The following is a 25,275-nucleotide window of genomic DNA, read 5'->3' on the forward strand; positions in this document are numbered from 1 at the left end:
CATTACTTAACCGAGCTGCGTTGTTCAATGCAGCATCAGTTAATCTGCGTACCATCTTGCTGCCACAGTTTAGAGGAAGAGGCCAGGAAATATCAGTCACCCGACGGAGATCCTGGCCTCTTCCCTCCCCCCCAGTGGCAGCGATACGCCTTCGTTTCGGGTAATGGAGGCTGTCGCCGCCCCCTCCCCCAAACAGCAGCAGACTGTCAATCACTGATAGTCTGCTGCCAGTTCGCAAGCGGATTCGCAGACCCATCCTGCACATGCGCAGAATGGGTCTGGCGCCTGTGCAGATTCCCAAACACTGCTGAATCAGGCCCTGTGAGGAGACTACAGATCCTCCTTCAAGCAGAGGTAAGTATCTGTGGGTAGTTTTGTTTTTAGTATTATCAGGGGGTTGTGGTGCATAGTAATAGTATCTTTGTATTAATATAATCTGGTGAGGTGGGTATTGTAGTAATATTATCTGGGGAAGGGGTGTAGTACCATTATGGAGTATATATTGTATTTAGGTATAGTGAAGTTATTTGTGGGTGGTGTAAAGTTAAGTTATGTGTGTGTGGGGGGGGATGCGGTAGCTGTAGTAATGTTTTGTTGGAGCTTGTTAAGGGGATGTATTAATTATGATGGGTAAAAGCAAAGAGCTCTCTCAAGACCTTCGCAATCTTATTGTTGCAAAACATACTGATGGCATTGGTTACAGAAGGATTTCTAAACTTCAGAATGTTCCAGTGAGCACTTTTGGGGCCATAATCTGGAAGTGGAAAGAACAAAATTTCACTATAAACCGGCCACGACCAGGTGCTCCTCGCAAGATTTCTGACAGAGGAGTGAAAATAATTATCAGAAGAGTTGTCCAAGAGCCAAGGACCGGAGAGCTTCAGAAAGACCTGGAATTAGCAGGTTCAATTGTTTCAAAGATAACAATAAGTAATGAACTCAACCACCATGGCCTGTATGCAAGCTCACCATGCAAGATTCCATTGCTGAAGAAAAAGCATGTTGAAGCTCGTTTAAAGTTTGCTGCACAACATTTGGACAAGCCTGTGAAATACTGGGAGAATATAGTCTGGTCAGATGAGACCAAAATTCAACTCTTTAGATGCCATAATTCAATACTTATTTTACCCGTATATATATATATATATATATATATATATATATATATATACACACACATATATACATACATACATACTATCTCCAAGTATCTTGACTACTTTGTACAGCCATTGATCTCAAAACAAGCCACATTTCTCAAAGACACCAATACTTTTTTAAACATATCAATCATTTGCCTCTGCCTCAGAACTTATTAATGTGCAGTATGCCACACTCACAGGGGTTAGAACACATGGAACATTTTCTCAATTCTCTGGAAGATTATAAAGGTCCACATATACAATTTTTTATCCAGTTTTTGGAAAAAACCTTGACTAGGAACTATTTTCTTTTTGATAGCCTGTTTTTCCTACAACAAAGACGATGCGCAATGGGTCTCTGATGTTGCACCAGCTTATGCGAATGCATAAATGTTTTTTGTCGAAAAGGAGCTGTTTTTTGACAACAATTAATTCAACCGGAATTCAATATTTTTTACCAGATATATAGATGACATATTTGTTCTATGGACAGGGACTGAATCGTAGTTCGTCAATGACATGACTAAAATCAACACTATGCACGAGCATATAAAATTTACTGCCATTCTTTGAAAGTTAATATCAAATGGACAGGCACCTCCTTTGCCACATCCATTTATAATAAACCAACTGATTGTAACACGCTACTCCATGCCCTAAGGCATCCCTCAGGAAGGCATCGGGCATCCCTCAGGAAGAGTCTTCCCTATTCGCAGTTTCTTCGGGTGAAGAGAATCACCAAGGACGCAGAGACGGCAGAAGCCGACATCAACAAAATGATGCTTAAATTCCTAAACAGAAGTTATAACTTGAAGGAACTAAAAGCTGCTAAACTGAAAGCCTTATCCTGGACCCCGAGAGTGGACCATCTAGCATCCACCTGCCACCAACAAAAATGATCAAGCTATGTTATTTATCAACCATTACAATACAGCGTGCAACCACATACATTTTACAACTAAAAAACTATGGCCTATCATCAATACTGATCCGAACCTCAAACCATTAAAGAATTCTAAAGTAATGTTGGGCTACAGAAGAGGAAAAAACCTCAAAAATTGACTGGTACACAATGACATTTCTGCTTACAAGTCAGACTCTGGCTCCCACTTTTTAAGTAAAAAACCAGGTTGCTACAAGTGTACTGGGTTTACTACTTGTAGATACCTTTAAGTTGGACCAGATGTTGTACACCCTCATTCAGGAAAACGGATTTCAATCAGGCATGTTCTAACATGTACGAGCAAATACATTATTTACATCATCAGGTGCCCATGTGGCCTAGCCTACATCGGTAAGACTTCGGGCAGCATGCGGATAAGAATGGCCCAATACAGAATAGCCATCTGACAAGCGTTAGAAGGGAAGAGAGCAACCAACCAGTTGCCCGTCATTTCAGAGACTTGAGACATCCATTGGCAACACTGTCCTACAAAATCGTCAACCATATACCTTTATCGAAAAGGGGTGGCGGTAGAGAAAATCAACTACTCCTAGAAGCAGGCTGAATTCACAGAATGAACTCTGTGGCCCCCTATGGTCTTAACAAGAGTTTATCATTCTCTTGCTTTTTGTGACTGGACAATTTCTTGTTAACAGCAGTTCTTCGACCCTTCATTGGTTGGGTCTTCCACTTTTTTCCTTGACCTGTGCTTTCCCTTTGTTTTGATACATTCATGCCATTCACATGATATGATGAGTATGCATGTATCGTTTCTGATTCTTTACATTTACTGTCTCTGTTTACCTTATTGCCCTTTTCTATCTTATTGACTACTCTTATAGATATGTATGCATTGTTGTTTCTTCACCGATATTTGCTTCCACTTTTCCCCCTTCCTTCCTTGATGCCAACTATAGTTTGATCATCACTCACATTATAACATCGAGTGGGAAGTGCCTCCTACACCAGATCATCATGCTCTAGTCTGGTATATTTTTTTCATAGTTGACGTTGTCAATATATCCACACCATTATTAACTTTCAGATTCCCACTGGACATGGGACGCAGCTCTTTCTTGTTACACATCCAGATGTGGTGTATAGGTGGTGCAGGATTTTCATGGTGGACACTTTTGAGCCATAATTTAAATACTTACAATCATACAGTACTGGAAGTGCCCGATCTCATCCGATCTTGGAAGCCAAACAGTATCTGGCTTGGTTAGTACTAGGATGGGTAACCACCTTAGAAGACCAGGTGTTGTTAGTCAAATAACAGTGCCGAGCGTATTGTCCTATCAAATCCACCCACTGGTACCACCACTGGGAACAGTGGCGTATCTATAATGGGTGCAGTGTGTGCGGGGCACACGGGCCCCCGGGTCCAGGGGGGCCCCGCACTGCACACACTGCACCCATATTTTTTTTAAACTTACCTGTCCGAGGTCCCGCATCGGGTGTCACTGCTGCTCAGAACACCTGAAAAATGTCAGCCGCGGCCATTGCGTTCTGCGCATGCACAGTAGACTCCGGGCACACTCTAGTGCCCGGAGTCTACTAATGCTCTGGTGGCTGGCCAACCGTGTCAGTCGGATGCCAGCCACCAGGGAGAGAGGAGGGGGCCCCGCACGAGAAGTGCACACGGGCCCCCTCCTCTCTTAAAATGCCCCTGACTGGGAACATGACCATTTGGCTTTGTGAACAGATTGTCGAATGTAGATATACATTTGATTGCTTTTCATCACACCTCTGTCCGCCCTCTTCTCAGGGAGCACATTGTATCCATTTATTCTAGTTCTCTTTTAAATTACCGTACTCTACCATATAGTCCATTTATTCAGCTAGTGGGGATGCTCGACCACATTTACATTATATTTACATTGGATAGTGTAAACCCCCTGACCTAGTGCACCATCTGACAATGATTTTCATAGCACGGAGAACATATCTGTTTATTATTTTGACTCTCAGTGTCTGAGCCCCGTGGGGAGAGTTCTGTATATTTCTTCATATTTTTACACGTGTATATTTACATATTGTCATGTGCGTATGTTTTGTTCCTATTATTTCTTTATATGCAGAGCTCCTCCCATTTTTCTATTTTATCCTTTTGTATTAGATCAATTTCTGTATATTCTTTCATGTTTTATTCCTATCTTTGTTCGTCTCTGGTTCTCTCCATAAGTACACAAGGGTGTTATTTGACATATTAAGTGTACTGTTATTTCACTGGTGAGGTGTATTCCCCATAAGTACGTCATATGTATTATACTTAAGTTATTTGTATTGCCATTAGGCACATTGACATAAGGTTCTGAATGTCTGGCACTGGGACACTGTCGTTGTGCTATTGATGCATGATGTCATCACGCACACAGTGGCCGACGGGTTCCTGGGTAGTGACATCAGCATGCCTGGGACAGATGGAGGCTGTATCAGCAGACCCACATGGAGATTGTGCAGTATAAAGGTATGTTTTGCATTGTATGTCCTTTGTTCTTGATAAAAGTCTTAATTGACTGAAACGTCAAACTATACAACAAGTCTGTTGTCTCATTCTCCATTGCAAGACCCGTGAGTGCTGCTATTTTTTGAACTCTATTATTGGGGGATCTCCCCTCATCTGATGGCACCGGGGCCAGTAGTTTGGGTTATTGTGGAGTGCTAGCCTGTTGTTTAGTATATATATATATATATATATATATATATATATATATATATATGTGTAACAAGTCCCAAGTGCAGCACAGAAGATACTGGTAAAAAGATGGGGGAGAAGCTGCACAATAAAGCTGGAAAATAGGTAAAGGGAAGGGGGGAGAGGCGGCATAGAGGAGCCTGGACACAGTGACTGGATGGGGTGATAGGCTGAAAGTTTGCCTAGGGTGCCTAGGAACCTTGCACTGACCCTAGCTGGAAGAAGATCTTATGAACCAATTGATTAAAATGTTAAATCTTTGGTTGATCTGGTAGGATTATTGTACGCCGCCAAGTAGGCAAAAGGATGGTTCCCCAGTGTTTGGGGTTTATTTACTAACAGTGGCTTGTTTAATAAAAAAATTTAAAAAGGGCAATACTTTTAGTAGCAAAACACTGCAAAGCATAGGGAAGCCTAAGAAGGATCATAATGGCAATAGAAAATCTTTCCTAAATAGTATATAGACTCCTTAGAGATTTAAATCAAATACTCTAGACAAGGGGTGGCCAAACTGGATCCTCAGGGACCCATACGAGTTCATTTTCCAGACTACCTCTGGATCTTTTAACCCTATCAAATAACAGACTGAAAATATGATACAGTTTTTGTTTCAGGGTTAATTGTAAACAAAAAAGTACAAAATTCTGCACTGGAGTATCAATTGAAAAATGTATTAAGCATATAAAAATTAAAATATAGTGAATAAATAAAACATACATAAATACAATACACAATCAACAGAAATAAATGTTTTAAAAGACCAAATTCATATGGATACATTCATAACTGTCTCAGAAGACAACATTTGTATAAAAAAACACTAAAAAAAGATGCATAGCAGCATGTAGCTTTTACAAAGCACTCTCCATGATAATCTGTCTCAGCTCCTCGTGCTCTGCAATATGGGAAAGACATCATGACGTCTCTCCCTATACACACTGCAGTAGCCGGAAGGCGGAGCTCAGGAGTGAGCTTAAGCCTGCAGCTGCAGGGAAGGAGCCACCCACTGTTAACAAAATCTGGTCGCCCAGCAAATAAAGAAGGAGGCTGTTAGGGTTAATTGTGTTAGTAAAAAAATCTAATTAGTCTAAATAAAAATCTCAGCATCTGTTTTAACTGCTAGCTGATAACAGCTCTATATATACCTGCTGCAGAATAGTAAGAAGTGTTGCCCACCTCACAAAATACAATAAACAAAAAAGTACAAATTCTGTGCTGGAGTACAGAGATCAATTGAAAAATGTATTAATCATATAAAAATTAAATATAGTGATTAAATAAAACATATTTAAATACAATACACAATCAACAGAAATAAATATTTTAAAAGACCAAATTCATATGGATACATTCATAAGTGTGTCAGTTAGAAGACAACATTTGTATCAGAAACACTAAAAAAGATACATAGCAGCATGTAGCTTTTACAAAGCACTCTCCGTGATAATCTGTCACTGGAAGATTTTAGAATTGTTTATAGTTCTAAAAGAGATGGTACGCACTTATAATAGCAGTACTTCTGTTTAGGCTTTTTAGCCGATTGATTACCTCCAATATGGGCTGAATGGAACATCCAGAGCACAAGCGCCGAGAGTCCCAGGTATTCTCTAAAGGGTCTCTATCGGCGGATAGGAGTGTCCTCCTCACAGGTCTCATCACCTGTCTCTGTGCTTGATGGTGTCCTTATAGTTAGGGCATCTATTTTCAGGCGGGTAATTATGCAGTGTACCGCCGCTGCCATATCCCGACTTGTCACCAGAGGCGCTGAGTCACTATAAGCACCTGTATCGCTTGGTCCGGATCATCCAAAGCCACAAGAAAGATACAGGAGTGCTTGTAGCTGGGAGCAACAACGCGCTTCGGTCACTCCTGTGACCTATTTCAAGTTAATTGCTCCTCCTCATACCTGATCGGAATAAATAGTCGAGTTTCTAATCCTATTAATGGTTATTAATTGGTTAAGAATTATCATGTGTTTGTATTAACCTTTCCTTGCCACAGCTATTTCACATGTTAACAATGTACACATAGTCATACAAATACATATAAAATATATAAGATATACAGAATACAAATTATGTAAACATAACCTAATATATAGAATCAAAAATAATATACAATATATATATATATATATATATATATATATATATATACACACAAACATATACTGTATCTCAATAATAAAAAATAATAAAATAGTGCAATATAATAATTAGCATAACATAAGAGAGGTTTTACAAGCAAACGTATTATATATGTGAACTGGTTTTCATACAAAGTTATTTACTTATTTATTCTCCAGTATTATATTATATAACAATTAAATTATGTTATAAGATATTATAAAATATTAGACAGAGTTCAAGATGGCTGAAGAGAGAAAATGTTAAAGAAACCTTGATGGGATTCTAGCACACCTGAGCACGAGGTGTTCTATCAACTATATTGAAAACACAAGGGTTAAAGAAACTGCTACATGTCTGGTTCTATCTAATATATGTAAGCTTTGATGTGAGCACCGTATTTTTGTCCAGATTATCTACTGCTATACACACCTGGTGTGATTTCAGCTGAACATTAGACACGATCATCTATTTCTATGCTATTGGATTCTGGATCTTATCTTCCTATTTGAAATTTTGGCTGTGTTTTGAACATATACTATAAAACTTATTTCTGTTTTTTCATGGTATGGTGGTAAGAACAACCTTGAAGAATCTTTAAAGGCTTAAACAAGGGTTATGTAAAGGTGAAGCAACATGGAAAAGACTCTACACATCCCTAAAACATATCCTTTCAGTGGAGCGCGGTATCATTCTTTTTACTTATGAATGTATCCATATGAATTTGGTCTTTTAAAACAGTTATTTCTGTTGATTGTGTATTGTATTTATGTATGTTTTATTTAATCAGTATATTTAATTTTTATATGATTAATACATTTTTCAGTTGATACTCCAGTGCAGAATTTGTACTTTTTTGTTTACAATTAACCCTGAAACAAAAACTGTATCATATTTTCAGTCTGTTATTTGATAGGGTTAAAAGATCCAGAGGTAGTCTGGAAAATGAACTGGTATGGGTCCCTGAGGATCCAGTTTGGCCACCCAAATATTTTTCAATTGATCTCTGTACTCCAGCACAGAATTTGTACTTTTTTGTTTATTGTATTTTGTGAGGTGGGCAACGCTTCTTACTATTCTGCAGCAGGTATATATAGAGCTGTTATCATCTAGCAGTTAAAACAGATGCTGAGATTTTTATTTAGACTAATTAGATTTTTTAATAACACAATTAACCCTAACAGCCTCCTTCTCCATTTGCCAGGTGACCAGATTTTGTTAACAGCGGGTGGCTCCTTCCCTGCAGCTGCAGGTTTAAAGCTCACTCCTGAGCTCCGCCTTCAAACGCCTGCAGTGCGTGTAGTGAGAGACGTCATGATGTCTTTCCCATATTGCAGAGCGCGAGGAGCTGTTGGACAGTGGCGGGCACAGGAGCAGGTGGTTCGGGTGAGTAAAGTGCTGTGTTGCATTATGTTTAAGGGGCACTACTACTGTGGTCATTATGCATAAGGGGCACTACTACTGTGGGCATTATGTGCATAAGGGACTCTACTGTGGACATTGTGTATAAGGGGCACTACTGTGTGGCATTATGTGTATAAAGGGCACTACTACTGTGGCATTGTGTATAAGAGGTACTACTGCTGTGTGGCATTATGTGTGTAAGGGACACTACTGTGTGTTGTAATGTGAATAAGGGACACTACTATGTGGTATAATGTGAATCAGGCGCTACGTGCGATGTAATGTGAATAAGATTGCGCCACTGTGTGGCATATTTTCAATTTGGGGTACTGTTTAGTGTGGGCCATGCCCACACACTATTTTTTTCTGTCCCTGAGCTCCGCCTTCCGGCTCCTGAAGTGTGGGTAGGGGGAGACATCATGATGTCTCTCCCATATTGCCGAGTGTGAGGAGCTGTTGGACAGCAGTGGGCACAGGAATGGGGCCTCAGGTAAGTACAGTGCTGTGTTGCATTATGTGTACAGGGCGCTACTACTGTGGGCATTATGTTTATTAGGGACACTACTGTGGACACTGTGTATAAGGGTCACAACTGCTGCTTATGCATATAAGGGGCACTATTACTGTGGGCATTATGTGTATAAGGGGCACTACTGTGTGTTGTAATGCGAATAAGGGACACTACTATGTGGTATAATGTGAATCAGGTGCTACATGCGGTGTTATGTGAATTAGATTGCGCTGTGTGGCATAATTTGAATTTGGGGTACTGTTATGTAGCAATGCAACTTCCTTGTAAGACCATGCACCAATTTAATAGTATTTCTTTGTAAATTTTATATTTTACTTATGTGCTTCTGGATATAAGCCTCCAGAATTGAACACAGTATTCTAGGTATGCTATAACCAATTTACAACATATTGGTATACACCACTTATGTGTTTGTTACTAATTCCTCTCGAAACCTACCATCCGTATAGCCTTTACCATTGTATTGCTACATTGTCTGCTAACGTTTGAGACACTTGAAACAATGACTGTTTAATGTAGTTAAATGGTTAAAAGCTACAAGCTGTCTCTTACAATAACGTTGTGTTATTGACTGTGTATGACTCATCAGCCACAATAACATCACCCTGTAATTTGCCAACCAGGGTTGGTTCTGAATAGCCTGGTGCTGGTTGTGCTCTGTACAGGGGACCCCTACGCCAATTGTTGCCTATAATTAGCGCAACCGGTACTGGGTCTCAAAAGCCAGGGGCTGGTTGTTCTTTGGGGGGGGGGCAAGTCATTTTGTTTTTTTTCCACTTTGTATTAATTTTTTTTAACACAAGTGACGTCGGCATCATATACGGATCCGAACGACATATAGTTCAGGCATAGACACTGAACGATATGCCACTGGATCCTATACGATATTGGCAGATCTTGCCTGCTGTAGGCAAGATCTGAAGATGCGATGTGGGTACACACATCATGATGTGGACATATTTTACATGATTTGTTGTTCCGATGCGTTGAAATCAGGCAAATCCTGCAAAATATCTAGTGTGTACGCACCTTTAGTACTGAGGGCCTGATTCAGAGCCAGACGCTCAGACCAGAGCGCTCGCTCTGAATCAGGGCCGGCCCAGCTTAAAATGGAGCGGCCTCCTGGCCGCTCGCATAACTGTGGGTGACCACCCACAGCTTATGCGAGCGGCCAAAAAGATAGTCGCGATGGTCTTGGGGGCGAGCTGTCACTCACCATCGAATAATTCAGTTAATGGTGTAATAGACATCTTTAAACGCATTTTCTGGCCTATCTTAATTGCTGAGATAAAAAAAATCAATTATCACTGCAATTTTTTAATAACATATTGCCGGGGGAATCTGTACGTATGTGTGGCTCTGGGGGAGATGCTTTATTAGTAGATAGCTGAAGTACATGCTACATCCAGCACAATTTGCCACTTATATCGGACATCCACCTGTATTAAATCATTTACTTTCAATGAAAATCACATTTCTCTAGGATACCTGCAAACATGTAACAATGCTGCTATTGTACAGTGACAGATATCAGGCATCTATTGCTAAAAGATTATTAGCACACCTCTGTAGCTTATAGTTTTTTCACATATGGGCAGGATTAGCAGCCATATGTGTAGGGAGTCCAGTGGTACCTGACAGGGAATAGCAGCATTGGGTATTCTCGCACATGTGCCATCCTTTTTGAACAAGATTTCAAGCTTTTTCAGCAGGCTTGCCTACCCTCCCGATTTGGCCGGGAGCCCTCCCAACTTTTGGGTGCCGCTCCCGGCCCCCCGGAAAGGCAGGCAAGCCTCCCGGAAGCCGGCATCCCTCCCTACCCCCCGCAGACTTAATATCAAAAACCCCGCAGCGGGGGGGGCCCGGTGATGCGATTTGCACTGAATCGCGTAATCGTGGCCCCGCCCCCTGCTTCACAAAGCCGACAATAACGGCATTGTGAAGAGGGGGCGGGTCCACGATGACGCGATCACACGGCTCCGCCCCAGCTCCACCCCCAAATGTGATGTCATGGCCGGACATGCCCCCCGTTGTTAGCCGACAATCAGCTCCCTCCCAGAAGGAGGGAACTGATTGTCGGCAAGTATGTTTTTCAGAGATCTCATGCATACACATTGGGGACGATCAGGAGGCAAAATGCAGTGCATCAGCATTAGGTTAATGATCTACAGGACTTACTGCAGGGATCACCAGAGGGGAAAATGTTCTCTCCCCTTCTTTGTGGAGGCTGATATGTGAATACATCTTGGTATTACTATTATTGTTTCCTGGTTCGCCTTGATAAGAGTCGAAGCAGGAAGCTGTAACAATACATCTCCCCTCATTCAAGGTACTGGGTTTTGTTTTGGCCTGCTGGCCCAATGCACCCTTGGCTTCTCATCCTGAGGAGCACTATGTGATACACGATGGTCCCCTAAGTGCACTTTTATTATGCACAAACATGAATTCTTCTTATGGGACATGGTACTGCAGCCCCTCTATATAGAAAACACCTGGCCACATTTAATAATTGACAAAAACAAAAAGATATATGATACCAAAAAATATACAAGGTAACAGTGCATAAAATTCCCCTCCCTTCCCCCTACAAGCCTGAAGGGTTTCCAGTGGGTGATCATTTATACAGTCCAGCCTACAGCTCTTGCTATGCTTGGCAAGCCAGTTAACGTACAGTATGCACAGTAGTTGAGGTTGAAGTTCCACAAAAATGTAAAAAATTAACTAAATTGGAATATATCTATTTTTTTTAATTTGCCATAATCCTTGTTACAGTAAATAAGCTTCCCGGCAAATATTTTCTCCAGCATGGTCTACTGCCTATGATATTTTTTCCTCTACCTGATTTCTTTGTTTGCCTCTTTTTTGCATACTACTTCTCCAAAATTATTTTAGGTAGAGTGTGAAAGCAACATGGCACTTAAGTGGGCATGTGTCAGGACTGCGACTATTTCAGTACATAAAGATAGATTACTTTTTCCAAAGTTCCTTTGTGGTCGTTGGAGGAGCTATCCAGCTTACTGGCGTTCTTCATATACAGGGAATAGAGAGTTAGAGTGATCATCTGTTTCCAAGGTGTTGTCAGGTTGTGGGATTCCTAGATTGCTCATTATTTCAAACCTGATTCCATTTGGGTCACATGTTCTGAACTTCCTATGGATCACAGACCTCTAGTATAAAGCCTGTTACTAACTGTGTCTCAGTGTATGTGCAATGTTACTTTCAGGTCTTTCTTGGACTCCTGCCAGCTCCCTGCTGTGCCTGTGGGTTGCTGTGGACTTTGCTATATCTCCGCTCATGTTCCAGCTTAACTTCTGATGCCAGTTACCAGCCGCACTACAGAGCTCAGCATAGCCATTGCCTAAGTATTGCTTTCTGCTCCACTGCTGTGGTTTCACCTTTTGCTGCACTATTTACTTTACCTGTTGCCTCTCACTCCTGTGGACATCGAATCCATCTTCGTTACAGTTGTCAACTGCACCGTTACAGTTATCATCACCGCATCGCGGGGCTCAACCCCGTTCCGGATTCTAGTCACACCGCAGGGCTCAACCCTGTTCCGGAACCACACCGCTTCACAGGGCTCAACCCTGCTTCAACCTTCATTGCATCCCGGGGCTCAACCCCGCTCCAGATTCTAGTTACACCGCAGGGCTCAACCCTGTTCCGGAATCACACCGCTTTACAGGGCTCAACCCTGCTTCAACCTCATCACATCACAGGGCTCAACCCTGCTCCGATCTCACCGCATCACAGGGCTCAACCCTGCTCTGACCTCACCGCTTCACAGGGCTCAACCCTGCTCCGACCTCATCGCATCACAGGGCTCAACCCTGCTCCGACCTCATCGCATCACAGGGCTCAACCCTGCTTCAACCTCACAGCATCACAGGGCTCAACCCTGCTCCGTCTTTCATCGCATCACAGGGCTCACTCTGCTCCGGATCTCCATCACTACAGGGTTCCACCCAGGTGAAGCTCCTCTATACCATCCTGAGGTGTTAGCCTCATACTGGACTCGGGTTCCCTACCATATTAACTTTTTGTGTTAAAGACTATATGGGGGGGTTTTCTCCTATACTCATTAATTGCTTATGTGAACCTCAGTGTTGTTGAGACTTTATGTGAGACATTGCTATTATATTTCTCCTGTGAATAAATTCTATTCACTTTTATTCCGTGCTATCGAGATTTCATGAAAAGGTCATTCCTAAAGCCACCCCAGTTTATTGTGCCTAGTAGGCCTGCCTCCTCCCAGGAGTTTCAAGTGTCGGTAGCCGTGACAGCATGCACTGCTCGTTTCATAAAATTGACTTACATGCAGCAGTAATTGAGCATCAAAACAGTTACACATACACACATGCATACACGCAAGCAGACCCATGTGTTTTGGTTTTAAATCATGATTGTGTTTTGGTTTTGGCAAAACCACCCTCAAGTGTTTTTGTCTGGCTTCGGATTTCTTTAAAAATGTATAAAACAGCTAAAGTCATATAAATTGGACCTGTTTTTGTTCCTATAGTCTTATTAACATCAATAACATTCATTTCCAGTGAATTGTGACCACCTCACAACTCCTGAAATCACAAGGGTGGGACTTAAATGCAATACAAAACATACAAGATCCGTTTTTTAGTTGGGACTCAAAGTGATCCAAGCTGGGACTCAGTTCGACTTGGAACCCCAAAGTTCGGGTCTCTAATGTTCCTATCTAATATCTCTCTCTCTCTCTCTCTCTCTCTCTCTCTCTCTCTCTCTCTCTCTCTCTCTCTCTCTCTCTCTCTCTCTATATCTATATATATATATATATATATATATATACATACATACACAGTGGTGGCCAAAATTGCGGACACTTTTTGAAATTTGAATGTTTTTCAACTTCAAATGCTTATAAAAACTGTTACACTTCACGCAGTGCAATGATTCATATATTAAATGAAAGGAAATTTAATGCTGAATTCAAAACAATAAACAGAGGTCAAATATTTGCATTACAAGGGAAGTTATACAGGAAATCAACACTTAGGGTGAAAATCCCTGTGTACTTATGATGTTACTGTCCTATCAGTATTTCGTTGGGTATCCTTTATTTTTCAATATACCGATCAGCCATAGAGAGGTGAAGTGAATAACATTGATTGTCTAATTGTCTAATTACAGCTGCACCTGTGAAGGGGTGGGATATATTAGTTAGCAAGTGAACAGACAGTTGATGTGTTGGAAGCAGGAAAAATGAAAGGTCATGTGCGTGATGAGTAAAGGTTAGCCTTCTTAAGGGGCTTATCCATTACCCGACTTTGTGAACAATTCGACCAAAACCAGGAGGTTTTGGTCGCATTGTTCACAGAGTCGGGTAATGAATAGCCAGCAAGGACCAGCAATGCGGGTGCACCCTGAGTCCTTGCCGTCCCCGACTATCTACTGAACACGCCCATCAACCTGACAATGCTAGTCAGGTTCGGCATGTTCAGAAATAGGAGGTCAGGCTCCTTCACTGAATGACGTTCAGTGAACGCCGTTCAGTGCGGGAACCACATCTCGGCGACTTGAAGGTCTGAACGCTAGACGTTCAGTCTTTCAGGTCGCCTAGTGGATAGTCGCCTTTAGTCCAATCCCACAGAAGAGCTACTGTAGCACAAATTGCTGAAAAAGTTATTGCTGGCTATGATAAAAAAAAGGTATGAGAACACAAAGTGTATTTCAACTTGCTGCGTATGGGACTGTGTAGCTGCAGACTGGTAACAGTGCCCCTTCTCACCCTTGTCCACTTAAAATGGGCACGTGAGCATTGGAACTGGACCATGGAGCCTTATACATCATGTGGATGGGCGGGTGCGTGTGCATCATTTACTTGGGGATATGGCATCAGGATGCACTATGGCATGGGTGACCAACCAGTCAGAGGCAAAGAGCCAAAAAATATCTGTGGTCAAGTTGAGGAGCCGATCACATGCACGCGCCATACATGCATGTGCAAAAATGGGGGATGGCCTAGCTGTCACAAGGCCACACCCCATTTTGTGCGCACGTCTTAGGTATGACATTCACAGGAGCATGACCTCCTGCGCCTGCGGCGAGCCCAACACATTGAAAATACACAATTTACATAAACTTACCTATATCATTTTTTCACTGTTGAAGTGAAAGAAAACGCCAGAGATATAGAAAACATTGAAAAAGCCACGTTCACATAAAATACACAGAAACAAGCCACATCCACATAAAATACATTTAAAATACACATCCATATAAAATACATATTGAAATCCAGAACCACATAAAATACATTGAGAAAGTCAGTGCCCATTATGCTGCGCCCGCTGTAGTTGTGCCCCATATGCAGTGTCCCCCTGTAGTTGTGCCCATTAAGCAATGCCCCCAGTAGTTGTGGCCCTTATGCAAGGCCCCCTGTAGCTGTGCCCATTAAGCAATGTCCCAGTAGTTGTGCCCCTTCTGTAATGCCTCCAGTTGTGCCCATTAAGCAATGCCCCAGTAGTTGTGCCCCTTCTGTAATACCTCATGTAGTTGTGCCCATTAAGCAATGCCCCCAGTAGTTGTGGCCCTTATGCAATGCCCCCTGTAGTGGTGCCCATTATGCAATGTCCCCAGTAGTTGTGTCTCTTCTGCAATGCCCCCTGTAGCGGTGCCCATTATGCAATGCCCTCAGTAGTTGTGCCCCTTCTGCAATTCCCCCTGTAGTTGTGCTCATTAAGCAATGCCCCCAGTAGTTGTGGCCCTTATGCAATGCCCCCTGTATCTGTGCCCATTAAGCAATGCCTCCAGTAGTTGTGGCCCTTATGCAATGCCCCCTGTAGCTGTGCCCATTATGCAATGCCCCCAGTATTTGTGCCCCTTAGGCAGTGTCCTCAGTACTTGTGCCCCTTATGCAGTGCCCCCTGTATTTGTGCCCCTTATGCAGTGCCTTGTATTTATGCCACCTAAAGTAGTGCCCCTTAAGCAGTGCCACTGCATTTGTGCCCCTAAAGTAGTGCCCCTTAAGCAGTGCCCCCTGTAATTGTGCCGCCTAAAGTAGGGCCCCTTTAGCAGTGCCTCCTGCATTTGTGCCCCTTAAGCAGTGCCCCCTGTATCTGTGCCTCCTAAAGTAGTGCCTCCTGTATTTGTGTCCTCTAAAGTAGTGCCCCTTAAGCAGTGCCCCCTGTATTTGTGCTCCCTAAACTAGTGCCCCCAGCCCAGTACTTACCTGACCACGCTGACTCTGGCTGCCGTTGACTCGCTCTGACTGGATCTAACTAGATCCAGCAGGCGGGCAGGACAGGCTCCTCACGTCGCGGGTGACATCATGATGTCACCCGCGCAATGCATCACTGGGAATGCTGGCCTCTGAAGCGATGAGAGGCTTCTTTAGTTTCTGATCCCTTCAGGGACCAGTGATCCCAGTTCCAGTGGGGGGGGGGAGCCGCATTTTACAAACAAAGGAGCCACAGGTTTGCTATCCCTGCACTATGGGAAGAAGGCAAGTCGGCGGAGGTAGTGTAATGCTGTAGCCAATTGTCTGCTGGGAAACTTTGGGTCCTGGCATTCATGTGATGTTACTTTGACATGTACCACCTACCTAAACTTTGTTGCAGGCAACCCTTCATGGCAACTGTACAATGGCCAAAAGTTTTGAGAATGACACAAGTATTGGTTTTCACAAAGTTTGCTGCGTCAGTGTTTTTAGACTTTTTTGTCAGATGTTACTATGGTATACCGAAGTAAAATTACAAGCATTTCATAAGTGTGAAAGGCATTTATTGACAATTACAATAAGTTTATGCAGAGAGTCAATATTTGCAGTGTAGACAATTCTCTTTCGAAACTGCTGCATTTCACTCTGACATGCTGTCAATCAACTTTTGGGCCACATACTGACTGATGGCCACCCATTCTTGCATAATCAATGCTTGGAGTTTGTCAGAAGTTGTGGGTTTTTGTTTGTCCACCCACCTCTTGAGGATTTACCACAAGTTTTCAATGGGATTAAGGTCTGGGGAGTTTCCTGACCATGGATTCCCTGATGGCAGTGGTCTCATTCAGCAGTATAATGCACTCTGCCACACTGCAAAAATTGTTGAGGAACATGACTAAGATTTCAAGATGTTGACTTGGCCTCCAAATTCCCCAGATCACAATCCAATTAAGCATCTGTGGGATGTGCAGAAAAAAATAAGTCTGAATCATGGAGGCCCAACTTCACAACTTGCTGGACTTAAAGGATCTACTGACAATGTCTTGATGTCCAATACCACAGTACACCTTGTGGACAGTGGCGTCCCTACCTGTCTTTTCACCCGGTGCAGCCCGAACACCCGTTTTTTTTTCACACCGGGGGTGCAGGAAGTGCTGGCTGGCCTCGGGCACCAGCCTTTGTGAAGTGCCGGCTCCCTCACTGTGCTAGGAGCCGAGTGCTGCACGTAATGCAGCACCTGGCTCCTGTCACTGCGGGAGAGAAAGCACTTTGGTGTCACCCCTCGGCTGGTGACACCCGGGTGCGGCCCGCCCCTCCTGCACCCCCCTTGTGACGCCAGAGCTTATGGAGTCCATGCCATGATGGGACAAAACTGTTTCCAAAACCAAATCTGAAGCAAAACACTTGAGGGTAGTTTTGTTAAAGCCAAAACTAATACACGATAATGAATTAGAAGAACCAAAACATCATCAGTGTGTTGCTCCCACCTGGCCCGACAAGAGAGAGATTTCTAGATTCTCCAGGGAGTCTGGGAGATCACTACTATTTCAGGGATTCCCCCTGCTATACTAAAAGCAATCTTCTTTGCTTTTGCAATGTTCATACCACTTTTGAGAACCATATTGTCTTTCTTTTCATTTTTGTTCTTTCTAAATTGTTTGGCACAAAGATCGGTGGCTTTTAAGATTGTACTCTTTAATATATAAATGTTAGTCTCTTAAGACCATAAATTGTACCTCCACTTGGTTCTGCCAAACAATAAATGAGATTTCATGTGTGTTTTCTTTTTGCCACCCTCACATAAACCACAAATGTACAACAATACAAAGCATGAGTTTGATTCCAACAGCTGCTCATTATGTGTGGAGTTTGTATACTCTACCCATGTTTGCGTGCGTTTCTTCCCAAAGGAAAAAAACTTCCTGGTAAATTATTTGGGTTCTGATAAACATGGATCCTAATGTGTGTGTTAAGCTGGCCATCCACTATACAATTTTCCCTTCAACACATTGTGTGAAATTTTGAGCTGTCTGTTTTTGCTACAAGAGGAGATATCGCAAAGTATGCTTTTTTGCTGTTTCCCTTGGTTCCAATGCATTTTTGCAAAAAATGAGCATTTGCTGTTTTCTCTTAAACGCAACATGGGAGAAATACCATTTTACATCACTTTTGTGGGTCTTGGCCTTCAACATATTGTATGAAATTTTGAGCTGTCTGTGTTTGCTACAAGAGGAGATATCGCAAAGTATGCTTTTTTGCTGTTTCCCTTGGTTCCAATGCATTTTTGCAAAAAACGAGCATTTGCTGTTTTCTCTTAAACGCAACATAGGAGAAATACCATTTCACATCACTTTTGTGGGCCTTGGTCTTCAACACATTGTGTGAAATTTTGAGCTGTCTGTGTTTGCTACAAGAGGAGATATCGCAAAGTATGCGTTTTTGCTGTTTCCATTGGTTTCAATGCATTTTAGCAAAAAACGAGCATCTGCTGTTTTCTCTCAGATATCTGTCCAATCTGGCTGGTTGCAATGAAAACCTGGTAATGTATGGGAGCAAATGACAGTCGATCATATGGTTTTAAACACTGAAAAAAGGACAAAACAAATTGTTCAAATTGGTTACATTTGTGTGTTTTAACCAATTTGTCTGAACAACCATTTTTGGCTATTTTCCAGTGTTTGTGAGCAAATGGACGATTGTCATTTGCTCCCATACATTATCAGATTTTCATTCCAACCAGCCAGATTGGACAGATATTTGACAGAAAATTGTATAGTGGATAGCCAGCTTTAGGCAATATAGGCTGTAAACTCATGTGGGGGTAGGGACTAATGTGAATCATTACATAATCTAAAGTGATTTGAGTCATATTGGGAGAAATAAAGAATCTTATTATTTGCGAAATACTCAGATTGGTCACTGGACAGTTTCTCCCATCTGTGCCGTAACATAATGTAACCCCAATAGGATTGCATTAGGCCTCTTTGTGGCCTTCCTAATTACTGTCCTCATTTTTGAAGTACTGCTTGTTATAATATGGACGGATTTACAGTTGTGCTATAACCTCTCCTTTTTTTTTATAATGGAATTTATACTGTTATAATAATATTAAAAGTCTTTGAAATTTTGTTTTATTCCTCCCCTGATTGGTTCTTTTTGAGTAACCATTTTCTTGGACTTGCCTTAAGAGTTCGTTTATTTATTTTTAAGGAAATTTAAGTATGTCAATTATATTTTAATTGATAAATTATACAACTTGGTTTATTTAATACTAAAATAATCAATTAATGTCTTTTATTTGTAATTTATTAGGTAATGTCAATTTTTTTTTTATGTGATCTTACAGAGTATTTAGTGTTGATCAGTTACATCGTTATTTGGGTTGATAAACAGACACAGGTCCATCAAAATTAACCTTTCATAAATTGTAATTACATTGGTCAGTGGTAGGAATTCCTGAATAAATCCATTTAAATTCCATGATGTAAGAAAACAAAATGTGAAAAAGGGTTAAATACTTTTAATATTTAATATACACCTACATATACACCTAGCATATCATTGCATATCAATGATCATTGCATATCATTGCTTCAGAAACATGGGAAACTGGGATTTATTTTTTGCTTAATTTTTAGGGGAGTATATTACAGTAGTTCTCCCACACTACCAAAAGAGAAGACACAGAGGCCAGTATCCTAGTAGCAGAGAAAATTTACGGATGCTAGAAACAGGTTTTTTTTGCCAATGTACGTGGTGTTTTTTGCTAAAAATGTTTTTGTGATGTCCAATTAAACCATGTTTTTTACCTCCTGAAAACTTTGTTTTTCCCACAAAAACACATAGGATCTGCGAAAAGTTGCAGACCTATGTATTTTCACTGCTGCGATCGCAGGAAAAAGGTCTTCTTATTCCCGATACGTGCTGGCATTGGGGCTAATTGAATAGCCCCGGGCGAGGTAATTAGCCGCGGTAATTTCCCGCGTCTAATAGGATACCGGCCAAAGACGGGGAAAATTGAAGGACTTGATAATACGAGTTGTAGTAAATTGCGTCACTTGTCGCCTAGTTCCTCACTGTACAATGCAGAAAATTTCCATATTAGGCTGCGAAGATGAATTTCACTGTGATATCCCAGAGAGATCATTGAAAGGTTGGCAAGTATGTTATACGAGGTGTTTTAAGTCTTTGGGGCATATTCAATTAGGTGCGAAAAGTCCAGCACTTTTCGCAAGCCGGACTTTTCACCGACATCGCTGGGTTTCCATGCGTCAAAGTATCACGCTTGTCGCCCACTTATCCCCGTATTCAATTAGAAATCGGCGAAAACGGGCCCCGGCGAATTCGGACCTGGCGAAAAGTCCTGTCAGATTTGTCGAAATCAGCCTGACACCCCCCAAAAGATGCACTGACATTGGGGATCACTATAGATACCCCCAAATAGCTCTTCAAAAATGGCCACCGCCAGGACAGAGACCGGAGCCTAAACACTAGGCAGGTCTCATTACCATGCAATACACTGTCAATGGGGAGAATAGGATAGACAACAGAGATAGAATACCGCTGCACAGTGCAGCCGTATACACCAATCGGCGCATGTGCAGTAAGACCACCATAACATGTGATGAGACATGTGATGAGTCACGTGAGCGGCAACTCTGGCGAACCCGGAAGTACGAACATAAACACACAAAAGTGACTCCCAGGTCAATTAGAACAGGTATAAAGCAGGGTAAGTCACAACACCACCCCATTTGCCCTTGAAAAAGTCCCTAAAAGAGATGAAACGCGTTGGGACCCCCAGGACATTTGTTTATTGACTTTCAGTACTTAAACTCTTTGTGCATTAGCAGCAACTTTAAAGCTGTTTTTTAATAAGAAACCTACAATAAAAGGTTTTTATTCAGAATTACCATCAGTATTATAGTCACATCATTTAGCCTCATATGTATGAAGTCATCAGTCAGCAAACAGGGGGACCAGCAGAAGCCACTGTTTGGTGAGTACATTCCAACTTAATTGACATTCTGTACGCATAGTCTCCAATTACCCTGATACTGCATCCATCCATTAATTTTGAGGTATCCATGATGTTGTAAAGAAAAGGAGGAAAGAAACACTCAGAGACTTCCTGCTCATAAGGACTATTGGATTACAATTGTTAACATACATAATTCATCATTATTATTTGAACACACTGCCTAAAGTTGTTGCCCACCTGGTACAAGTATACAGTGTTATTGCATTTTTACCATCCGAACATACTGCCTAAAGTTATTGCCAAGCTGATATAAGACTAAAGTGCAAATTTCACAGTATATTATTAGGAACACCCAGCCTACAGATCTTGCCTACCTGCTAAAAGTTCACCAGGAGTGTATTTGGGACATTTTATATAAAGGTCACGACATACATTAGGACATAAATAGACACACATCCCCGTACCTAGAGCACTTAGCTTCTACTTTTTCCACGATATATTAAGAGAGGTTTTGGAACACCTTTTAAAGCTAGCAGCACTTGGTACTCTTAGATGGTTATTCTGTGTGCACATACCGTCCATTCTACCCCCAAATAGGCCTGCTGAAGCTATTTGGGGTACTTAAATTATCTCAATAACTGCTAATTAGCATCTTTGCAAAAGTGGTGAAGAATAGCATTTAGCAGTTTTACAGAAAATAAGTTGTCCCAGCAAATTTGGGGTACACGAAAATGGGTGCAAGCATATTTTAAAGTTGCTAAAGTGAAGTTTTGAAAAACGTAAATATTCCACCTGCCGCAAGCACCTGCAATTTTAAAAACACCTGGGGCATACTTGGGAACCCCCTGGAGTCTATTTTGCTAGTTTTTAAGTTTGTCCCCCAACTTTGTACTTTTTCACCCCCTTTTTCAAAATAATTTTTTTTGGGTATTCTTAAGTATTTTTTTTAATTTTTTGACAGTTTACCTTTGGGGGGCTGTCCCAAGGGTGCAGGTTGGTTCTCGCAAGTTTGCACCCAAAACCCCATTTCTGCACTTTTTTTCGATAGCTTTCATAGGCAAATCTTTCTAGCCTATTCCAATGCATTGACTTTCAGCACCGGCGAAAAGTCTTTGGAATTGAATACGGGGATAAGTTTTCACCTGGTGAAATGACATCATCGGCGATACTTTTCCGCATAAACTGACTTTACGCACCTAATTGAATATGCCCCTTTGACTTAAAGTCTTTGTTGTAAATGATGGCATCGAAGCACCAATGAAAAAGAAAAACAAATTTTGGTTAAGAGGGAACACATATAAGCTTGCATCAAACATTGAACTAGTTTGGCACCTGCAAGCTACTGTATAAGAAAGTAAAAAAAAATATATATATACAGGGCCGTAGCTAGGGTAGTGCGGCCGGTTCCATCACACAGGGCACCACAGGTCAGGGGGCGCTGTGTGGGCCTGTCAAATTTCTGTTTATTATCATTCTCACTTGTAGCTTCCTCTTATTTCATCCCCAGCATCTCCTGGCCTCTCCTATCTCTTCCATGGCCCTTCCCCATGAAGCCATGGCCCTTTTTTGGGTGCATTATGTCCCTTTGCAAATGAGTGGGGCGCCAATGCTCTTGCTGGCACAGGGCACCAAAAAGTCTAGTTACGGCTCTGTATATATATTTTGTATAACTTTTAAGTATGAATGTCACTGGGGCACTCTTCAGTTTAATTTTCTGCATTTTGTAAAAAAAAGTGTTATTGTAGTGGTGGACTGAATAAGTTTTTTGAGATGTAAGAGTATTAACAAAAAGATGATATATAATAGATAGGATAGCTTTCATACATTAAGCATATTCTAAATAAATAATTATAGTTATATAATTCCAATGTAAGGGTATAGAAGGAAGGAAAGAAAGTCAGCAGGACTACAGCCAATAATCTGGTCAATTTACTATTGCCTCTATATGCATTGTACAATAGTTTACTAAAAGTATTGAGGTTCCTTCTTCTTAAACAGTATGGTGCAAGTACACTACATGAAAAAACAAGTCACACAGTGAATTCAGCTGTTTTAATAATAATTCTGTCCTGAACTTTATTTTGACAGAAGTCAAGTAATATGTACCCAAATTCATAGTGCTGGCAAGAAAATTTTGTATTTTTCCAATGCTGCTGTTTTTTATTGGGTACAATCATTCAGTCCAAACAACATTTCATACAGATCATACATTTACCCCAGGGGGGTGAGAGAATAAATCCTTAGCCCGTCCAAACAGCGCGGTGTATTGAATAGCTTCAGGAGCTCCCTCCCGTTGCTATTCAACACCGCACTGAATTGAATTCCCCCCAGGGTTCTCTTTTCTTTTGTTTCATTCTCAATTCTTAGAACTAGTTAAAAAAAATTGGAATTAATCAGTTAACTAATTTCAATAATGAAATAAATAAGAATGTTCACAAATCGTGTACCAACATGTAACTCTAGGTGAGTACCGGTACCTTTTTCTGAGTACCTGCACCTTTCTTTTTAGAAAAAATAAAATCACTGTGGTACAATCAAATTTCTAAACTGCAGATAACCCCCTCCCCTTTTCTTCCCCGTCACCACTCCCATGCACACAAACATCTAATACTTAGCCAATATTAAGATTTGCTACCTGGCAGTGAGAAACATAATCCACACCAGACTTCCCATGGAAGATGCAAAGCTAAACATTATGATAAAACAGATCATGAATGGGTCAGTTATGGCACAAACAACAATCCTTCAATTACCAAATTCACCAGCAACCAGTCAAAATAAAATGTTGCTTTTTGTAATAAGAACATCTATAGAAATATGTACATCTGGTAGTCGTCAACTGAACAGAGTTGTGTTCAAACAATCTGTAACCAGATAAAGAGTAAATGTCTAAATAGGATGCAATCCTGTGTACCTGTGATTGTACTGAGGTAAAATGAAATAGGGTTTTAACTGAACAATAACTGATAATGCATGTAAAATATCATTAAAGGGAACGTGTTTAATAATATAAGACATCTTTATTTAGTGAATGGATACAGTGTGTCCTCAGGTCTCCAGCCTTTCCCCTAATGAACTCCAATCATTTAGTGGAGGCCACCTCTCCCCAAAAACAAAGCATAAAGCACCTGCGTTCCAAGCAGTCTGTTTTGAAATCAACCATCTATTAAAGAAAACATGTAAATAAAAAAATCAATGAATAACCTGGTAAAGATTTCAGCAAAAGAGTTGCATTTATAAACCTAAGCCAAAATAAATGTTATCAATTCTGTCTGTCATTAAGCAGTGGTCATGGGAGATCGGTAAAAATAGTTCATGTCTAGACAAGTAAAATGAAGGTCGTTCAACACAGGCTTCCTGAAAACTACTGATTTTCTTTTCTTTTTTTTCTGCCAAGGTCAAGTTTACCTACCCTATAAAAGTGCTGGGTGCCAATGGCATTATGTTCTTGTCCAAGACCTGGCTTGAGCAGCAGTTAAGGATGTATTAAACTGTCCCTGCTGTATTCATTAATGACAGACCAATTTGTCCTTTGCAATTTTTTCTGTTTATCATCTACGACAGCTCCATAAGAAGATCGTCTTCATCTGTGTTAAGATAGTAAAATGTAAGCTGATATCTATCTGAATTCTAATTGATGGACTGACTCGCTGGAGCAGGTTGTGATGTGGATGATTCAGCTGTTATAGTTTTCTTATGTTTTGCTTTCCACTTTTATTTTATTTTCAAGTATTAATGCAGTTGGCTGTACAGTTATTTTACATAATTTTCATATTTGAACTGTGTTCCTGAAGGTCTGTAGTCTTTGTGTTGCTCACATATTGTGACATGGCTTTGTCATCATCTAATTTCTCAGCAGTTTTCACAAGGAAAAAGTGGTTTTGTCTGAAAACGCTGCCTGGTCCACGACACACTTCACAACCGATTGTGCCGCAGCACAGCAGTTGAAGGGGGTATATTTACTAAAGTGAGAGTTTTTAGAAGTGGAAATGTTGCCCATAGCAACCAATCAGATTCTAGCTATTATCTCCTAGAAGGTGCTAGTTAAATGTTAAGTAGAATCTCATTGGGTGACCTGTGATGTCACGCCGCGTCTAGGTAGTTCACAGCCCGGGCGCACCTGAGTCTCCCCGAGGAGGCCACACTGCCCGGTTCGCGGCATAGGTGGCAGCGTGACCTCCTCTGGGAGACTCAGGCGCACCCGGGCCGTGAACTACCTAGACGCGGCGGAGTAACATCACAGGTCACCCGCCCCACTAG

At 41.4% G+C, this 25,275-nt stretch overlaps 1 protein-coding gene and 1 pseudogene across 3 annotated transcripts in view; one reads left to right on the forward strand and one right to left on the reverse strand.

Annotated features, from left to right (window-relative positions):
- SCUBE3 (signal peptide, CUB domain and EGF like domain containing 3) overlaps positions 1-25,275 on the reverse strand; it is a 248,586-nt gene that overhangs the window by 213,219 nt on the left and 10,092 nt on the right. Inside the window, exon 1 of one of the 3 annotated variants that reach the window (XM_088461161.1) lies at positions 6,332-6,651. The exons of the other annotated variants lie outside the window; for them this stretch is intronic. Coding sequence (XP_088317287.1) covers positions 6,332-6,356 — 25 coding nt within the window. The 5' untranslated portion in view covers positions 6,357-6,651. Of the gene's footprint in view, positions 1-6,331; positions 6,652-25,275 lie in introns of those variants that run through there. 3 annotated transcript variants of the gene reach the window in all.
- On the forward strand, positions 3,237-3,355 carry LOC148454240 (5S ribosomal RNA; annotated as a pseudogene).

Source organism: Taudactylus pleione, unplaced genomic scaffold (genome assembly GCF_031769625.1).
Source record: "Taudactylus pleione unplaced genomic scaffold, aTauple2 ptg001021l, whole genome shotgun sequence".
NCBI classification, from domain to species: Eukaryota; Metazoa; Chordata; class Amphibia; order Anura; family Myobatrachidae; genus Taudactylus; species Taudactylus pleione.